This window comes from Vigna unguiculata, chromosome 7 (genome assembly GCF_004118075.2).
Source record: "Vigna unguiculata cultivar IT97K-499-35 chromosome 7, ASM411807v1, whole genome shotgun sequence".
NCBI lineage: Eukaryota > Viridiplantae > Streptophyta > Magnoliopsida > Fabales > Fabaceae > Vigna > Vigna unguiculata.
Window position 1 is genome coordinate 2,547,789 of NC_040285.1, and position 18,288 is coordinate 2,566,076.

The 18,288-nt window shown below is 32.6% G+C and overlaps 1 protein-coding gene and 1 long non-coding RNA gene across 4 annotated transcripts; both read left to right on the forward strand.

The window, feature by feature from the left end:
• The first annotated feature begins 450 nt into the window (after nucleotides 1-450).
• On the forward strand, nucleotides 451-7,129 carry LOC114189773 (bZIP transcription factor TGA10-like). Of its 2 annotated transcripts, XM_028078460.1 has the most exons (12): nucleotides 451-568; nucleotides 696-1,000; nucleotides 1,137-1,237; nucleotides 1,877-1,965; nucleotides 2,155-2,274; nucleotides 2,428-2,496; nucleotides 2,618-2,677; nucleotides 2,853-2,930; nucleotides 3,254-3,329; nucleotides 3,595-3,866; nucleotides 4,380-4,619; nucleotides 6,900-7,129. In XM_028078460.1, the coding sequence occupies exons 2-12, from the start codon at nucleotides 726-728 to the stop codon at nucleotides 7,047-7,049; spliced, it is 1,530 nt and encodes a 509-aa protein (XP_027934261.1). In that variant the 5' UTR covers nucleotides 451-568; nucleotides 696-725; the 3' UTR covers nucleotides 7,050-7,129. The 2 variants fall into 2 exon arrangements, with proteins under 2 accessions (XP_027934261.1, XP_027934260.1); XM_028078459.1 differs by having other exon boundaries at nucleotides 471-1,000.
• Nucleotides 7,130-15,261: 8,132 nt separating this feature from the next.
• On the forward strand, nucleotides 15,262-16,708 carry LOC114192440. 2 transcript variants are annotated; one of them, XR_003606105.1, is made up of 4 exons: nucleotides 15,262-15,460; nucleotides 15,735-15,820; nucleotides 16,192-16,312; nucleotides 16,410-16,708. It is a non-coding gene; the product is annotated as an uncharacterized LOC114192440 (long non-coding RNA). The 2 variants fall into 2 exon arrangements; XR_003606106.1 differs by having other exon boundaries at nucleotides 15,735-15,814.
• Nucleotides 16,709-18,288: the final 1,580 nt, after the last annotated feature.

Here is an 18,288-nt window from a genome sequence, read left to right on the forward strand (position 1 = left end):
AAAGATAGAGATAAAGAAGGAAAAATATGTATTAAAAACAGAATTGGCTATGTTATGATCCAATGGACAGAGGTGGCTCAAGAAACTACGTGTAAGTTTGCATGAAATCGTCAACAGTAAGTGTTGAACACAACAGAAGACTTTTTGGTCTTTTCACCAATAGAATAAGAGAGCCACCCAAGGAAGCCATTGTTGGTCTTCCATCTCTTACAACATCCTTCTCAACTCAAAATTCATTCTTCTAAACAAAAACCATTTTTTTCTCGTTCCTATGTATGTATACTCAGACAAAAAGAAAAAGAAAAAAAATATAAAATAGAGTTTGATGAAAAATAAAATAAAGATTAAAAATTAATGAACGAACATGAAACTTTTGGAAAAAAAAAAAAAAAACCAAGATTGTACCTTAAACTAATGAAATATAATTTGTGGGTGTTTAATTATAGTTTAAATGTGGTCTCTTTTAGAGAGAGAGTGATGAGGGAACAACAGTGTCCCAACAAGATTGCAATAGCAGAAAAGATGAGAGAGAAAAGGGGATAGATGTAAAAAGAAGAGAGAAAAGAAGGTTTGTCTTTTGTTGGTAGCATTCAATTCTCTTATTTTCTCTCTTCCTCACACACACACTACTCTCTAGCTATTCATCCAGAATTCATAACCGACTCCTTCTCTCTCTCTTGGGAAATGGTTTTAAGAGGAAAAACCAGAAGGCGGTTTCACCATTAATGGGGTTCTCCATAGCTATCGAATTAGAAGCAGCACAGCAACAACAAGAGCAAGAGACAAAGTTTTTAAGCTCCTCTCTGAATATCATGGCTTCTTCAACTGTTAAGACCACCAACTCAACAACTCAACTTGAACCACTCCCTCCACATCTTCATCATCAACAACCACCACATCATTTTCATCATCATCATCATCATCATCAAATACCAGACCAACAAATCTCCTTTGGGATGATGCCATCTTCCTCATCACACTCTATCCCTGCAAATTACTTGTGAGTCTGCACTTTCTGCAACAAAGATCAGGGATCATCGTAGTATCAAGTTTTTCTTAGAATAGAACACACCTTTTTCTTGTGTTAGTTTCTTCTTTCTGCTGTTGTTTTGATTCACTTTATGATTATTCAACAGAAGCAAAGATTCTGGAGCTTATGATCTGGGAGAATTGGATCAAGCCTTTTTTTTATATCTTGATGGTCAAGCTGACCCTTCTAGTGTTCAAGACCAAAGACGTGAGCTTTTTCTCTCTCTCTCTCTCTCAAATGCTCTTACATAAAGGAACAACAAATAAACATGTTTCTGATTTCAACGGATCTTCTTCAATTCAGAAAGAAGAGCACTTGCTTTTTTTTTTTTTTTTTTCATTTCAGTTTGAAAGATTCTCTAAGGCAAGGTTTGTTTTGGGTCACAGCAAAAGCATGTTTCAGGAGATCCATATCTTATCTGCCGTATAGTACTTTGTTTGACCAAATCCTTGCAGAGAAGTGAAAAAAAATGTTGTAGAGACATTTTTGCACTTCTCAAAAAAGGAAAAAGAAAAATTGATCCTCTCTTAGTTTTCTTGTTGATTTTATTCATAATCTCCACATGTACTGAAAAAGTATACGCACATAGGGCATGGATGCTTTCTGCTTTCTCCTTCTTCTGACAGAGCTACAAATAATGCATGACAGTTTCCCACACCTCTCTTGCTTCTTATTTCTGTTCTTCTGCAATCATTTGTTTTTTCACTTCAAAAACATAACTCTTGTCTTTCAGTTCTCACAATTTCTCTGTGATCATACATATATACATATATATTACTTGTATTGATACATATATTTACTTATAATTGATGATGCTGAATTCTATTCATATATGTGTTTCGACAGAGAACTCATCATCAGGAATGAGGCCACCACCAACTCTCAATATTTTCCCATCTCAGCCTATGCACGCAGTGCCACCACCCAATTCCAAGGTACCATGATAATAATAATAATCTATGATAATATAATTATGATATATAGTAATATAATAATCATATCCCACTCTCATTTGTATATTGTTAATTTTAATGCTATGCTATGCACATCTGATCTAGATTATCCATGTGTTAGCTAGCTTCTAATATATAACATTAAATATTTTATTTTTTTCTATTTGTTAGGTTAGCATGGAGTTACCCTCCACGCAAACCAGTGGCTCCAAGAGACCAGGGTCATCCATAACCAAGCCCAACCCTCACACTGAAGCTCCCTCAGCACCTGAACCACCGAAAGCTGTAAAGGTACACGACATGTAATTTTTATCATGGATACACAAATTTATATATTTAATTTTGGAAAAATGTGTCGAAAACCGGGAACCCTCGACATATTTTTTTTCTTCCATTTTTGTTTCAACAGTTAATCACCTGTTTAATATGCATGTGTTGTATCAGCGAGAGGGAAATCGCAAGGGAGCAACCTCAAGTTCTGAGCAGGAAGCACCCAAAACACCAGATCCTAAGGTTGACATAACTATGATTAATTTTGTTTGGTGTCACATATGTTGTCCCTTCATGTACGTTGTTGTTTTGGATTTCATAATTAAAGCCGAATTAATGTGTGGTTTCAAAACGGTGTGCACAGACACTGAGAAGACTTGCTCAGAATAGAGAAGCAGCAAGAAAAAGCAGGCTCAGAAAAAAGGTGCAGTGAATTCCCCTGAAAGATTATTTGTCTCTAAAATAATGTGTGTGGTTATGCACATTTTAGGCAAGAGTTGTCAACGGGTCTCTCTTATTTAAAGTTTGAGCCATAAATTGTTATAATATGAAGAATTTATTTGTGTTTCTCTTTCTCTCTCTCCGTGTGTCTCTCTCAGGCGTACGTTCAGCAGCTAGAGTCAAGTAGAATTAAGCTTAATCAGCTAGAACAAGAGTTGCAGCGTGCAAGAGCTCAAGTAAGGAAGAACCTCTTCTCTACGGCAAAGACTTGGTGCATTCTTTGAATAGAATAATTTTGGAAAAGTACTTTTTGTTAAAATATGCTCAAAAAGTTGACGAACAAACGATTATTTCTCTTAAATACATTAGACCAGACACACACGCACTTAGTATATATATATATATATATATATATATATTGAAGCTATAGGCTTTTGAAAAATAGCTTTTCTAATACATATATAAAATGTTATAAATGTGTTTGACATGATGGTGTTTCAATAATGCAAGTTCAAACTTGATAGCACTTATTAACAAGCAATGCGTGTTTCTATTTTAGGGCATATTAATGGGTGGAAATGCCCTTCTGGGAGGTGACCAAGGCTTTCCTATGGCTATGACTGGCATTAGCTCAGGTGATCATTCTGCTTCTTCACTTCTTTTTTCACTCTCATATTTTTAGAAAACTTTTCTTATTATCATTAACGTAACACTTTTTTTTTATAGTTTTAAGATATTATACATCTATTTAGACTTATGTATTTATCATGACAGAAAATTGTTACATTTCTTGTTTCACCCATAAACATTATATGGGTAAAATGAAACGCAAGGAATAAACTTGTAGAGTTTAGAACTAAAAACACTCGAGTTATACATAGTTTTGTGCATGAATTGCAGAGGCTGCAATGTTTGACGTGGAATATACGAGATGGTTAGAGGAGCACCAGCGTATAGTGTGCGAGCTAAGAGGTGCAGTGCAAGAACACCTCCATGAAAACGAGCTTCGATTATACGTGGACAATTGTTTGGCTCACTACGACCAAGTAATGAATCTCAAGAGCATAGTGGCCAAAACAGACGTATTCCACCTTGTTTTCGGCATGTGGAAGACCCCAGCCGAACGTTGCTTCATGTGGATCGGTGGTTTCAGACCCTCCGAACTCATCAAGGTAATAAATTAGATGTCTGTTTGTTTGTTTCTAGGAGCATACACTAGGTTGTTATATGTTGAATGTTTTTGTAACGTTAGATGTGAGTTTGGAAGAAGAAGATGATTATGTGAATCCATTGACTTGTCGGTGTGGGGCTGAATTTAATGCCATCAATGAATATGGAGTTAAAGTTATGATGAAGGGTTTGTTGCATTGGGTAGAGTTAGGCTTCATTGGGTTTCACTTGAATTTTGTGGTTGGAATGGGAGAGCAACTAAGAAAGGAAAAAGAGTTATAGCAAAGTGCATGACACGGGTCTCTATCTCTCACTGTCTTCTTCCTATGGATGAATTTAAGTTCCTCTAATTTCCATAACCTCAAGTAAACTAACAACCTTTCATTGACCATGAAATTGTGTGACACACACATACAAACAAAACCAACCTAACTCATAGACAATGACTTAACCTCTCTCTCTCTTTCTTCATTTCTTTCTTTATTTATTGATTTATTAATGTGCATTGGTTTTAGATTATTCTGGGTCAAATTGAGCCTCTCACAGAGCAACAGATACTTGGGATATGTGGGTTGCAACAATCCACACAAGAGGCAGAAGAGGCTCTTTCACAAGGGCTTGATGCCCTAAACCAATCTCTCTCGGACACTTTAACTTCAGACTCTCTCTGGTGTCCTCCAAATATGACTAACTACATGGGACAGATGGCTGTGGCAATGAACAAACTCTCCACCCTTGAAAGTTTTGCGAGACAGGTACATACATATGAATCTTGTTTTTACATAAAATAATAATGTTTGATGAATGAATGCATGTTGAATTTGTGGTTGATTTAATAATTTGGGTAAGTTTTGTGATGTTGGTAAACTGGTTTTGTGGTCCTCGTAACATTAGTACAAAATTTCCGTAACTGATCTCGTGGGGGATCAGGTAAGCTCTTTGAATTGGTATAGGGAGACCTACTCCATACTCCATACTCTCCATGAGGTGGTTATATATAATATAAATAATTTTGAAAATATTTGTGTTAATATATGTGGAACAAAATTGTATGTGCACGTGTATATTATATATGAGCATAGATTTGTAGTTTTGCTTGAAAGCGGTAGGAAAATAAAACCCTATAGCTAATATTGTAGTTGGTTGTTGTTGATTAAGACTGATTTATGGTTATTGTACAAAAAGATAGGACAAGGTTTAGTACTGAGAGTTTTGGTGTAGAAAATAGTAATTAGGGTATTGAAAAATTGTTTTTGATGGGTAAAATGTGAGGATAATAATAGATATAAATGCATTTAACGTCGAATTCCTAAGTTAGTACTAATCAACAAGTGTAGCATTGGTCACGTACACGTGAGTCTAAGGAAAAATGTGGTCCCTCGTTGATGTTCCTCGTGGAAAGATACGTTCTGAATTCCATACCTATGTGATGTCATGGTCGTAACTGTAACTTGAAGACACAACATACATACATACACACCCTTCACCATAGCTTTCTTTTTTGGCCATTTATGAAAACACACACACGCACACACTCGCATGACCTACCATAGAATATTTAAATAAAATATTTAAAATGAGTTTATAAGTATGAACATGTTTGATCCTGAAATTTCCACTACAAACAAGGGAAAAAAGGAAAAAGATGTGTAAAACTTCTCTGTGACGTTCATGGTCACTGGGTCGGTTCACCAACTATGCTTAAGTTCAATGATTAATTATTGATTTTAATTACAAGTCTTCGAAGAACACGTTTGAAACTATGGTAAAGTAAGAAAAAAAACAGAAAAAAAAAAAACACCTTAGGTAGCCAACAACATCATCATCATGATTATAAAATAGATTTTGTCACAAGAAACCTTTCCCATTAATTAATCTGTGTCTCAGTTTGACCGATTTGTAGTTTCTGTTTAACTATTACTAAAGAATTTTGTTTCCTTTCAATCCTTTAAAACTGTCAAATAATTAAATAAAAAAATGTATTCTTTATCTTTTTCTTAGTTGACTGCAATTTTTTTATGAATTGATAACGTTTAATTAGGGGTGCCGATAACAATAATATAGCGGGGGCAAAAACTGAAGATTTAATTGTTTAATCTAATGCTACTAGCAACAAAGTTGACTAGAAAAAAAAAACATGGTCCAAGATTTTAGTGTGATTGATTGATTTGATTTGATTATCATTCTTGTTGTTGTTGTCATTTATAGGATTCAGAAATTAATCCAACGTGTCATAAGGTAGAAAAATAACATTCAGCCTCTTTATGTTTCCACTTTCTAGTGCTCTTAAAGGAAAAAGGTCCCAATCCAATGTTGTCCTTATGCTAAAACTTCTTAAGTATTCTTTTGCCTAAGTTTTAGCTAACTAGACTATAAATCATATTAATTAATAAATTAGTGGGGATAATTTGCTATTAGACAACAAATAAAGGCATCATTATTAGAATTCTAAATTCCTCACATATGACGTGTGATCACTAGAATCACTTATATATCTTCAGTAGTTCAACAAAGTTTCACTTATATTTTATTTTTATAAATCTAAAATACAACGAGTTTATATTATTCAATTTTTTGTTCAAGTTTCATTAACTCTGAAAAATGTATGACATAAAATTGATATGTTCTATTTGAAATAAATAAATTAAAATCCATTTATTACACATATTGGTTAATTAAGGGCATCAAACTTTACTAATCTTCCAATAATTTTCCTAAAACCTCCTTATAAAAAAAAGTTACAAAATAATGATGATGAAATAAAGGATTAGTACGTATTAATCAAAATTCAGACATTTTAAGGACAACATCCTTAAATAAAGTAAAATCCGTTCATAAATTTTTTAGAAAGAATTGTTTTTGTGTGATAGAATGAAATATATTATTGAATGCTTTGTTTTAAAAGCATTTAAAGGATTTAATAATCGAAAACAGTGCATTTGATGCATGGAATAAAAGAATAAAAAAAAGTCAAAGATATTTATTAGTAGAGTATTAGGAAAAAGTTGATTTTTTTTTGTGTGATTAACTTGCAGGCTGATAATCTGAGGCACCAAACCATTCACCGTCTGCAGCAACTGCTAACCACGCGCCAAGCCGCAAGGTGTTTGGTGGCCATTTCTGAGTACTTCCATCGTCTTCGAGCTCTGAGTTCTCTCTGGTTCACGCGCCCTCGCCAAGACTAGTTTCAAATAACTTTATATGACCTTGTAGCTTCTTTCTTCGTTTCTTCTCTTAAATATTCTCCTAAGTTCCTTCATTCTCACCCACCTTCTCCATCTCTCATAGACTCAATTAACAAAATCAGATTAATTAGAATAGTAGTTATCATATTCAATATATTTTGTATCAATTACTCATATATATAATAATTTGAACGAAAATACTTATGACTGAAATATAAAAAATATTTACATGACTGCCATTTTTTTAGTGGGAAATAAATAGTGAAAAATGGAAAACATATATTTGAGGAGAAAGGTCATTTGATACTATTTCACAATTTATATAAAAATAAAATAGTTTTAACAAAAATTAATTTTTATATTTTTAGAAAAAAGAGAAAGTAAATAATTATGAGAGATAATATCAAATAGTAATAAAAAAAAAGAATGATTTTGAAATACCTTTGTCCTTTGATTAAAAGATAAGAAGAGAAGATTTTGGTTTGTGTAGAAATGTGTGCTGATAAGAATATTATCTTATAAGAAGAAGAAAAAGGAAAGTTGAAGAGTTGAACTGAATTTTCTACGTGCTCATCAATGGTTGCATTGCATGCATAACTTGTTATCGTCTCTTTCATTTATGAACATAAAGACTTTGGTCAATTTATGATTCCTTTAACTGCTTTTTGTGTAATGAACAAATGTATTTATTATGGTGATACTTGGCATGTAAATTAACACGCAGCAGCTTCTCATGTCAGAAAATTCATTGATGGAAAATTACAATTTTTATATGAAGTTTCAAATCAAGGAAGATTATTGTGAAAAAAAAAAACACACAAGTGTCATGAATAGAAAATTAAAACTTAAAAATTGAATATGGAAATTAACAAGGCATTTCCTATTTAGAACAACAAGCAGAAAGAATAAAGAGAATTTGGAATATTTCTTTTGATTGAATATAGTAAGTATTAGAAGTGAATTTTTAAGTCTAACTTATTTTATGCAGTTACTGTTCTGTTTCTGTGATCAAATAAATTTATTTTAATATGTTATTTATTAGGGATAGTGGTTTGAAGTCTAAGTTAGCACGCACCCATGAATTTAGCATGAAATTGTGGAAGTGGAGTTAAAATCTGTAACTGTTGTGTATGGCTTTAAAAGTCAATCTTTCCCGATTAATAAAATGTGAGTTGACAGTACATACAAATATATTTCTCTATTCTGCTGTGTTTAACAATTGGTATCAGAGCTCCTACCTAGGGGCCTGATCCAATATTTCCTTGAGTGTGTGAGAGAAACAGTCGGTGAGGAAGTGTGTAGAAAGAGTGTTCTGAGTATATTGAAGAGAGTGAGATACAGAATGACAGATAACAACACCGACAAGTATGTGCAACCTGCGATTCCAAAATATGATGGTCATTATGACCATTGGGCGAAATTAATGGAAAATTTTTTACGTTCCAAACAATATTGGAATTTGGTGGAATAAGGGATCGCTAAAGTAGCGGATGGAGCTGTATTTTCTGCAGAAGACGCTAAAGTGCTAGAGGAGCAGAAACTGAAAGATTTGAAGATAAAAAATTATCTTTATTAGGCGATTAGTCGTGAGATTCTGGATACTATTCTTAATGACGAGACCTCTAAGGATATTTGGGATTCAATGAAACAAAAATTCCAAGGTTCTACAAGGGTTAAAAGAGCACAGTTGCAAGCATTATGCAGAGAATTTGAAATGTTGCAGATGAAGGAAGGAGAAACCGTCAACTCCTATTTTGCTCGCACTCTCAAGATCGCTAAAAGTATGAAGGCGTGTGGTGAGAATATAGGTGAAAACAGTATTACTGCAAAAATCTTAAGGTCCATGATCTCTAAATTTAATTATGTAGTTTGCTCAATTGAGGAGTCCAACAATTTAGAGATTATGACAATAGATGAGTTACAAAGCAGTCTTCTTGTTCATGAGCAACGAATGAACGGTCAAGAAGAAGAAGAAAATGTGTTACAAGTTACCAATGAAGATAAAGGATGGAGAGGAAGAGGAAGGGGACGTGGAAGAAATTCCAGCAGAAGTGGTTAAGGGAAAGGAAGAGGCAGACAATTCTTCAACAAAGCTGAAATTCAATGCTTTAAATGTCACAAGATGGGACACTTTCAATATGAATGTCCCACTTGGCAAAAGAAAGTCAATTATGCTGAAGTACATGATGAAGATGAAAAGGAAACGGAAGATGAGATCTTATTAATGGCCTATGTTGATCTGAAACAAGGCACGAAAGAAGAATGGTTTCTTGACTCTGGATGCAGTAATCACAAGAGTGGAAATAAGGATTGGTTTGCTGACATAGATGAAAGCTTTAGACACACGGTAAAGCTCGGTAATAATACCAGAATGCCTGTGATGGGGAAAGGGAATGTTCGGCTGAATGTTAATGGCATTACAAATGTGATCTCAAATGTCTACTATGTTCCTGATCTTAAGAATAATCTCTTAAGTTTAGGGCAACTTCAAGAGAAAGGACTCACCATTTTAATTGAGAATGGGAGGTGTAGAGTTCATCATCTTGAACGTGGTCAAATTATGGAAATCAAGATGAGTAGCAATAGGATGTTCTTAGTGATTACTACTTTGATGCCTAGAAATTCTACATGTCTTCAAGTAGAATCAACAGATGAATCCCACCTTTGGCATCACCGATTTGGTCATTTCAACTATAATGGCTTGAAACTACTCTCCTCCAAAAAAATGGTCAATGGGCTACCTTCTATATCAACTCCAAAGGAACTTTGTGTACAATGCTTAGAAGGAAAGCAACATTGAAACTCTATTCCAAAGAAAAGTAGGTGGCGCGCATCAAGCAAAGTTCAACTTGTGCATGCAGATATATGTGGGCCTATCAAACCCACTTCAATCAGTAACAAAAGGTACATTTTAAGCTTTATTGATGATTTCTCTCGTAAGACTTGGATTTATCTCTTACATGAAAAATCAGAAGCATTCTCTATGTTTAAAAATTTCAAAGTTTGTGTTGAAAAAGAAACTGGAATGTATATCACTTGTTTAAGGACAGATAGAGGTGGTGAATTCACCTCCAATGAATTTAGAGAATTCTGCAGGATTCATGGCATAAAACGACAGTTGACAGCAGCTTACACCCCTCAGCAAAATGGAGTGGCTGAGAGAAATAACAGAATAATAATGAATATGGTGAGATCCATATTGATTGAGAAACAACTTCCAAAGATATTTTGGGCAGAGGCTGCCAGGTGGTGTGTACATGTTCTCAACCGGTGTCCTACTGCGGCAGTACCAGATAAAACCCCTGAGGAGACATGGAGTGGAGTCAAACCTACAGTGGAATATTTTCGAGTCTTTGGATGCGTAGCACATGTTCACATACCAGATCAACACAGAATCAAATTAGACAACAAAAGCAAAAGGTGTGTCCTGTTGGGAGTAAGTGATGAATCCAAAGCCTATCGCTTGTTTGATCCAATCTCCAAAAAAATCATCATCAGCACAGATGTAATTTTTGAAGAACAAAAGCATTGGAATTGGGAGAAAAACGAAGAGGCTACAACACAAGATGCTTTAGATGTGGAGGCTGAAACTGAGGAAGAAGCTGCTGAAAATAATGATATTGATGACACCATGCAGTCTGCTACACATCCTGGTGATTCCAACAGAGTTGATACAAGTATTGATGAACCACAAGCCCATGACAATCCAATTGAAGGGAGGGTTAGAAGAAATAGACGAGAACCCAACTGGATGCTTGATTATGAAAGTGCTGAAGGCTTGTCTGATGAAGATACTTTAAATGTTATGATGACAGTAATTGATACTGATCCACTGTCATTTGAAGAAGCCGCTAGAAGCAAGAAATGGCGAAATGCAATGATGAAAGAAATGGAATCAATAGAAAAAAATAAAACCTGGGAATTGGTTGATGCACCAAATGGAGTAAAGCCCATTGGAGTTAAATGGATTTTCAAGACAAAGTTCAAAGAAAATGGTGAAGTAAATAAATTTAAAGCAAGATTAGTGGCGAAAGGATATGCTCAAGAATATGGAGTTGACTACACAGAGGTATTTGCCCCTGTGGCCAGACTTGATACCATTCACATTATACTTGCTATGGCAGCCCACTATAATTGGCAAGTTTATCAGTTAGATGTGAAGAGTGCCTTCCTTCATGAAGAACTTAAAGAAGATATTTATGTACAACAACCCACTGGTTTTTTGAAGAAAGGGAAAGAAGACAAAGTTTATAAATTAAAAAAGGCGTTGTATGGCCTTAAACAGGCTCTAAGAGCATGGTACAACATGATAGAGAGCTATTTCTCTCGTAAAGGTTTTGAAAGGTGTGTATGTGAGCACACTCTCTTCACAAAATCAAAGGAAGGAGGTAAAATTTTAATTGTAAGTCTTTATGTTGATGACTTGATTTATACTGGAAATGATTGGAGCATGTGTGATGAATTTAAAGAATCAATGATGTTAGAATTTGACATGACCGATTTAGGCAGAATGAGATATTTTCTTGGAATAGAAGTTATGCAGAATTCAGATGGTATTTTCATTTGTCAAAGAAAATATATTCGTGAGATTCTAACAAGGTTTGGCATGGAGAATAGTAATGCAGTAAAAAATCCTATTGTACGGGTACAAAACTATCAAAGAATGATGGAGGAGCCACAGTTGATTCAACTGTGTTCAAGCAACTCGTTGGAAGTCTTTTGTACTTGACTGCAACCTGTCTAGATATTATGTATGCAGTTAGTTTAATTAGTAGATTCATGTCTTGTCCTTATGAATCTCATTGGCTGACAGCAAAACGCATATTAAGATACCTAAAAGGTACTACTGAAATGGGCATCTTCTACAAGAAAGGTGGTGGAAGCACTGATGTTGTAGCTTATTCTGACAGTGACTTTGCTGGAGACTTAGATGATCAAAGAAGTACTTCTGGATATGTGTTTTTCTTTGGTTTTGGAGCAGTTTCATGGGCCTCGAAAAAACAGCCTATAGTTGCATTATCTACAACTGAGGCTGAGTATATAGCAGCTGTGTTTTGTGCTTGTCAATGTGTGTGGATTAAAAGAGTATTGGAGAAACTTGATCCTAAGGAACAGAAGAGCACGTTAATCTTGTGTGACAACAACTCAACCATACAATTATCCAAAAATCCTGTTTTTCATGGAAAAAGCAAACATATTGATATAAGGTTCCATTTTTTAAGAGACTTGGTGAAGGATGGAGTTGTCAAATTGAGTTACTGCAAATCAGAAGTTCAAATTGCAGACATTATGACTAAGCCCCTGAAGCTGGATCAATTTGAAAGGCTTCGATGTATGCTAGGCATGACTGACGCTTCAAATATAAACTATATATCATAACATGTATAGTTTAAGGGAGGGAATGTTGGTTAGTTTAGAAGATATTTTATTTTATGCAGTTACTGTTCTGTTTCTGTGATCAAATAAATTTATTTTAATATGCTATTTATTAGGGATAGTGGTTTGAAGTCTAAGTCAGCATCCATGAATTTAGCATGAAATTGTGGGAGTGGAGTTAAAATCTGTAACTGCTGTGTATGGCTTTAAAAGCCAATCTTTCCCGATTAATAAAATGTGAGTTGACAGTACATACAAATATATTTATCTATTTTGCTGTGTTTAACATAAATTAGTCTTATCTTTAGTTGATGTGAAACTTTTTACAATAATTATTGAAATTCACGAAAGTAACGATTTTTAAGAAATTTTGTGCACTGACGAAAATGCTAAGAACAAACAAATTAGATTATCTTTTACAATAAACTCGTGATTGAACTTCGAAAATCTTTATCTAGAATCACTATCGATACTTATTTAATATATTAATATTCTATAATATATGTCATAAAAATAAATTATGTATAATTAATCGCACATCTTATTTATATTATTTTAAATATATATTTATTTTTCGGTCGTCCTTGTTTCAAAATTTTATATATTCAAGTGTTTATGTCCTATATTCAGCAGTTTCTTTTCTCCTATAATATTAAGAAACTTTCTTTCGAACATGGTATCAAATACTAACACAATGTAACATCTAATGAACTCTTCTATATTTATAATTTGTTTCTGGCTATGAAATATCTTTTACTTTAATAAATTGTTGTTGCGATTTTGTCAGTACTGTTGATGAAATTAAATTTTAATATAATAACTAATTAATAACTACATTAAAAAGAGTTTATAAGCACCAAATTGTCACAATTTATATTTTTAAACTCAAATTAAAACGGCATGTGACATGTATTTGTATCACTTATTTAATAAAATGAAAGTCTCATTTTCCGTTAAAAAAACTTCATATCTTCTTTAGCTTAGTATGATGAAAATATGGGCGAATTTTTTAACAACAAAAATATAACAATATAATAATAATTGTTGAACTAGATGGTTGAAGCAAGCTTGATCATTAAGATTTTATATCTCTAATATCGTATAAAATGTGTGATATAAGAGATGAAAACTTTGATATTTTGTTTAATCTTATGTTTTAGTTGTAATTTGTGTGATTTGAGTATTGAGAGTGATTACTTTATTTTTATTAATTTTACATAAATAAAGTAATTAATTCACCTTAATTTGATTCTTATTTGAAATGTGAAGTTTATTTTAGTGGATTAAAAATAGTTTTACTCTTTTAAAATATTTTAAGCTTGTTGTGTTTGTGAGAAAAAAACGTTTTAATTTATTAAAATTTTGTTTTAATTCGCTAATTTTACCTAAACATTTCAAGTTTTCAGATCGATAAAAATTGTTAAAACTTTAATAATTTTAATAAATTAGAAACTCAGTTTAATGGATAAAAAAGCTTCAATACTTATTGAGTAAGTTTAATGGATAAATTAGAAACTCAGTTTAATGGATAAAAAAGCTTCAATAACGGAATAAAACAATTTGAATGCATTAAAACTAATAGATATATAAGTAAGTTTTTTCATTCACTCATTAAAGCAATTCATTTGGAAATTTTTTTTTAATTTTTTTATTTTTTGGAGTGTCTTTGAAATAAGTTCTACTTGTTGAAAAATACTTATTGAAGTTGAAATAATGAATCAATTATATTTTGAGATGATAGATTGAGTTGACCACATTTGAGATCATCATTTATTATATTTTGAGGTGAAAACGAGGTCTTGTTCCATAAGTTCCTTTTATGTGTGTATTTAAATATTGAGTAGGGTTATAAGTGTGTGTAACTTCTGATAAGAATTTTTTGGCTTAAGAAACTCCTCTGTGATGGAGAAGAGCCATGCTGTCTTAGGATCTTGAAAATATAAGAAAAATTGGGTTTGGGTTTAGTTCACTTTCACTCCTTGCACCCCACTTTATTACCACCACACCCTTTTACTTTATACGAAAGCATATTTCAAATAGTCTTTTTATCTTGTTTCTAATTTTTAATTTTTTTATTTTGTGAATAAAAATATGTAAGTTAATTCTTATTCGGTTTAAATACTTAAAATATATATATTCTTGTTTCTTTTATACACTCCTTTATTCTTATTTTATTTTTTTGGAAAATAAACATTTAAAAATATCATATCTATTTTGCATATTTAGTTAAAAGTACCGTCATAGGATGAACGTTGTAGAATGTTAATATCTTTTTTATGTGTAACTGATTTTCGAACCCAAAATCCAAATTTTGTAGAATATGTCTTATTTTATCGTTTTTTCCATAGTTTTTCAAAATAAACAATGGTGACGATTTCAAATTATGTTTTCAACTATTTATCATTTTGTCATCATCTTGTCGCGATTTAGAATATGATAAATACTAAGATAGGTATGTAAATATCTGTCTCGTCTTTGTCCACATAATTGTTTTAATATCCATCCTTGACATCATTCATGTTCCCATTTAAATTATTAAAGCGTCCATAATTTATAAATTAGATACGAAATACGAATATGGGTAATATTCCAATTTTTAAATTGGTTACGGAGACTCATATGAGAATGTACGTAAGAATAAAAAATATAAACTATTTTATTCTTAAATACGAATAAACTTTAATTATTTTTTACTCATTTAATTAACTAAACTAATAACTTTTTTTTCTTGTTCTTATAATCTAGAATCCATACCCTGTCATTGCTGTGGTTTCCTTAAACCAAACCAAACCAAAACCAAATCTGTTTTCTCTATTGGTTTGCTTTTTGTGTCCACTCGACTCGAGAGACTCTACTATATAACGAGGAACACACCCAACACCCTCTGACTCTGTCGTTTTCTCTCACCCAAACTCAAAACTAAAACCCATTTTCTTCTCCAAAACCTTCGACTTTCTCCAACCCAAACGCGCTTCCCTTCGCTCTCTCACCCATTTTTTCTAATCTTCTCGCACTCTCCAATTCCGACACTCCCGGTGAGCCTCATTGCCCTCTAGGGTTTTCTTTTTCTTATTACCTCAACCTGTCGAATATGTTGTCAGAAAGAAAAAGATTTTTAAAATTTGTTTAGCGATATTCGAAATTCCTGGACTTGGGGTCCATAGTTTCTAGGTATTTGTGCCTGTAGATGCAGCATCTATGTTTGAAAGTATGAAATTGGAATTTGTTACCTCATGTTATACGAGGGAAATTCTTACTGTGATGGATTTTTTATTTATTTTTTCTATTTTGTGTGTATATGACATGCAGTGTGGTAATTGATGAAGGAGGTTGATAAGGGGCGAAATTTGGTTCTGTAGGTGTTTGAAGGAACCATATATCACAAGAAGGTTATGGTAGGGACCAAATATATGTTTCAATTGTGATCTGCAGGGTAGAAGAAATTATATAATGAAACAGCAACCCTGATGCATGAAATCTCTAAAGATACTTTCCAGAACCTTGCACTTGGATCATATTTTTAACTTAGTATCGAAATTGTCTCATTGTAATGCAGGTTGCATTAAAATTTGAATGCTTATAAGCCTTGTCACATTTTCTGCCAGTGCTTCTCACATGCTTGTACATTGAATTATATTTTTAGTCACTATTCTTTGTCCAAACCTGTAAATCCTGCGGAACCAATCATTTGAGTTGCTCAAATTTTTGAATAAGCTTGAAAATGAAAAATGCAAGAGACTAAAGATAATTGAAAAATCTTCTGTAGGTTTGCTGTTACACGCTTTAATTTGCAGTGTGACATGGAGGCTCAAATTCATCAACTTGAACAGGAAGCTTACTCTGCTGTCTTGCGTGCTTTCAAAGCTCAGTCTGATACTCTTACATGGGTATATAGCATTGGTTCCCTCCATGTACTTTTTGTTATCTTTGTATTTTCCTGTGTTAATGATTCATCTCATGCATTTTATTTCATGTATTTATCAGGAGAAGGAAGATTTGATAACTGAACTTAGAAAAGAGTTGAGGGTTTCAGATGATGAACACAGAGAGCTTCTTACCAGGGTTAATTCTGATGAAATAATTCACTGCATTAGGTTTGGGAATTATTTGAATAGTTGCAATAGTTCCGAAGAACATTACTTTTGGCCATTTTTCTGTTTCTTTTATAATGTTATGTGATTGAAAATTCAATCAGGGAGTGGAGATAAACTGGTTGTTACCAACCTGCAAGGCGTAGAACACTTTATACGCGTTATTTGTTTTAATAAAGTCTACTATTGATATTAAAAGTATTTTTAGAACGAAACATCAAGTTTAAAACGAGACTGAACTTAAGAAAAATGTTCCATATTTTGGTCAGCTCATGAGAAAAATGTTGAATTCACTCGATTTTGGTTCAGTTCTATTAAGCTGAATTTTCTGGAATTTTATTTCATTTTATTTTTTGGTAAAGGTAATTTGAATCATAAACTCGTAATATATACTTTACTTGCTTGTCTGTTGTTCTATTTTGTTTTGAAGTTTTCCTGAACAAAAGACATGAATGATTCTATTCACTAGAAATAACAATTTACATGTAGTTATTGAGCAGAATAACTTGATTATGTCCATCGGCCCAATTAAGTAATTCATTATTTATGGAGGGTGTTTTTCTTTGCACCTCCAACTTTTCTTCAGCACCCCAATCTTTTTTGAATACCTGCAATGACTTTTGATTTTTTTACCAGCATCCCTCACACACAGATACCGGATTTTGAAATTTTTAATTTAAGTAGTATTGAATTTCAAAATCTAGTTAAGAAAATTATCGGATTTCAAAATCAGGTTAAAATATTTAACTGATTTCAAAACATACATATTACATTTCAACATTGGATATATAAATTTGATAACTTTCTAATTTTCTTAATCGGATTTTGATACGTAATAATTTCTTTGATCGGATTTCGAAATTCAATAGCTTTTAAAAATTCATTTTAGGGGTACAGGTTGCTGAGATGGGAAAAGTCAAATATTTTGGGGATTTTTGAAAAATTTGGAAGTGTTGGAAAAATTCTTGGAGCTGGCGAAAGAAGTGCCTTTATGAACCATTCTGACTTAGAAAATAGGGTTCTACGAGTCATGTTGGGTAATAGAGATGTCAAAACCCGTGAGTTAATCCGGCTCACCATGGTTCGAGTTTGGTTGGGTTGAAAAAAATTCAACTTTTTTAAAAGTGGGTTGAACTCAACTCGGCTCATTTAACCCACGGATTAAACGGGTTCGAACCAGGTTGATGGTGGGTTGACCCACTTAACCCACCAACATTTTTTTACATTTTTTTTAATTTTTTTAATTTCTTTTTTATTTTTTTAATAATTATTTACTACTTCTTTTATATTTGTTCACAATTTAATATTTTTAAATGCTAGAATGTTGCTTAATTATATTTGAATAGTTTGAATGTTTAATTAATTTGATTGTCAAGTTATATATATATATATATATATATGTTGTTACTTTAATCTTTAACTATAATCTTTATAGTAAATTACTCAAGTAACCGTCTTATAAACAATTTTTTCTAAATTAGCATGAAAAAAATGTATAGTTTTTTATTTATATTTTGTTGAATAGCATGACAAAAAATTTGTAATATTAGTCATGCTTTCTTAGACTAATGGATACTTTCTTGGAAATAATTCTTCATATATTGGTGGTGAGCATAATCAAAACATTGATTTTTGATTTTACTATGATTGTTATCTCAGGGGTTACTTAAAAATTTATTTAAATATTTGAATACTAAAAAAAAATAATAATTTTTTTAGGTGGGTTGGTGAGCCAACTCACTTAACCCACCAACCCGTGGTGGGTTGAACCG

Coding starts and splice junctions, on each gene's coding strand:
- LOC114189773 (XM_028078460.1), top strand. CDS start 726: ATGGGGTTCTCCATAGCTATCGAATTAGAAGCAGCACAGCAACAACAA. Junction 1,001..1,136: donor TCTATCCCTGCAAATTACTT/GTGAGTCTGCAC, acceptor ATTATTCAACAG/AAGCAAAGATTCTGGAGCTT. Junction 1,238..1,876: donor TAGTGTTCAAGACCAAAGAC/GTGAGCTTTTTC, acceptor GTGTTTCGACAG/AGAACTCATCATCAGGAATG.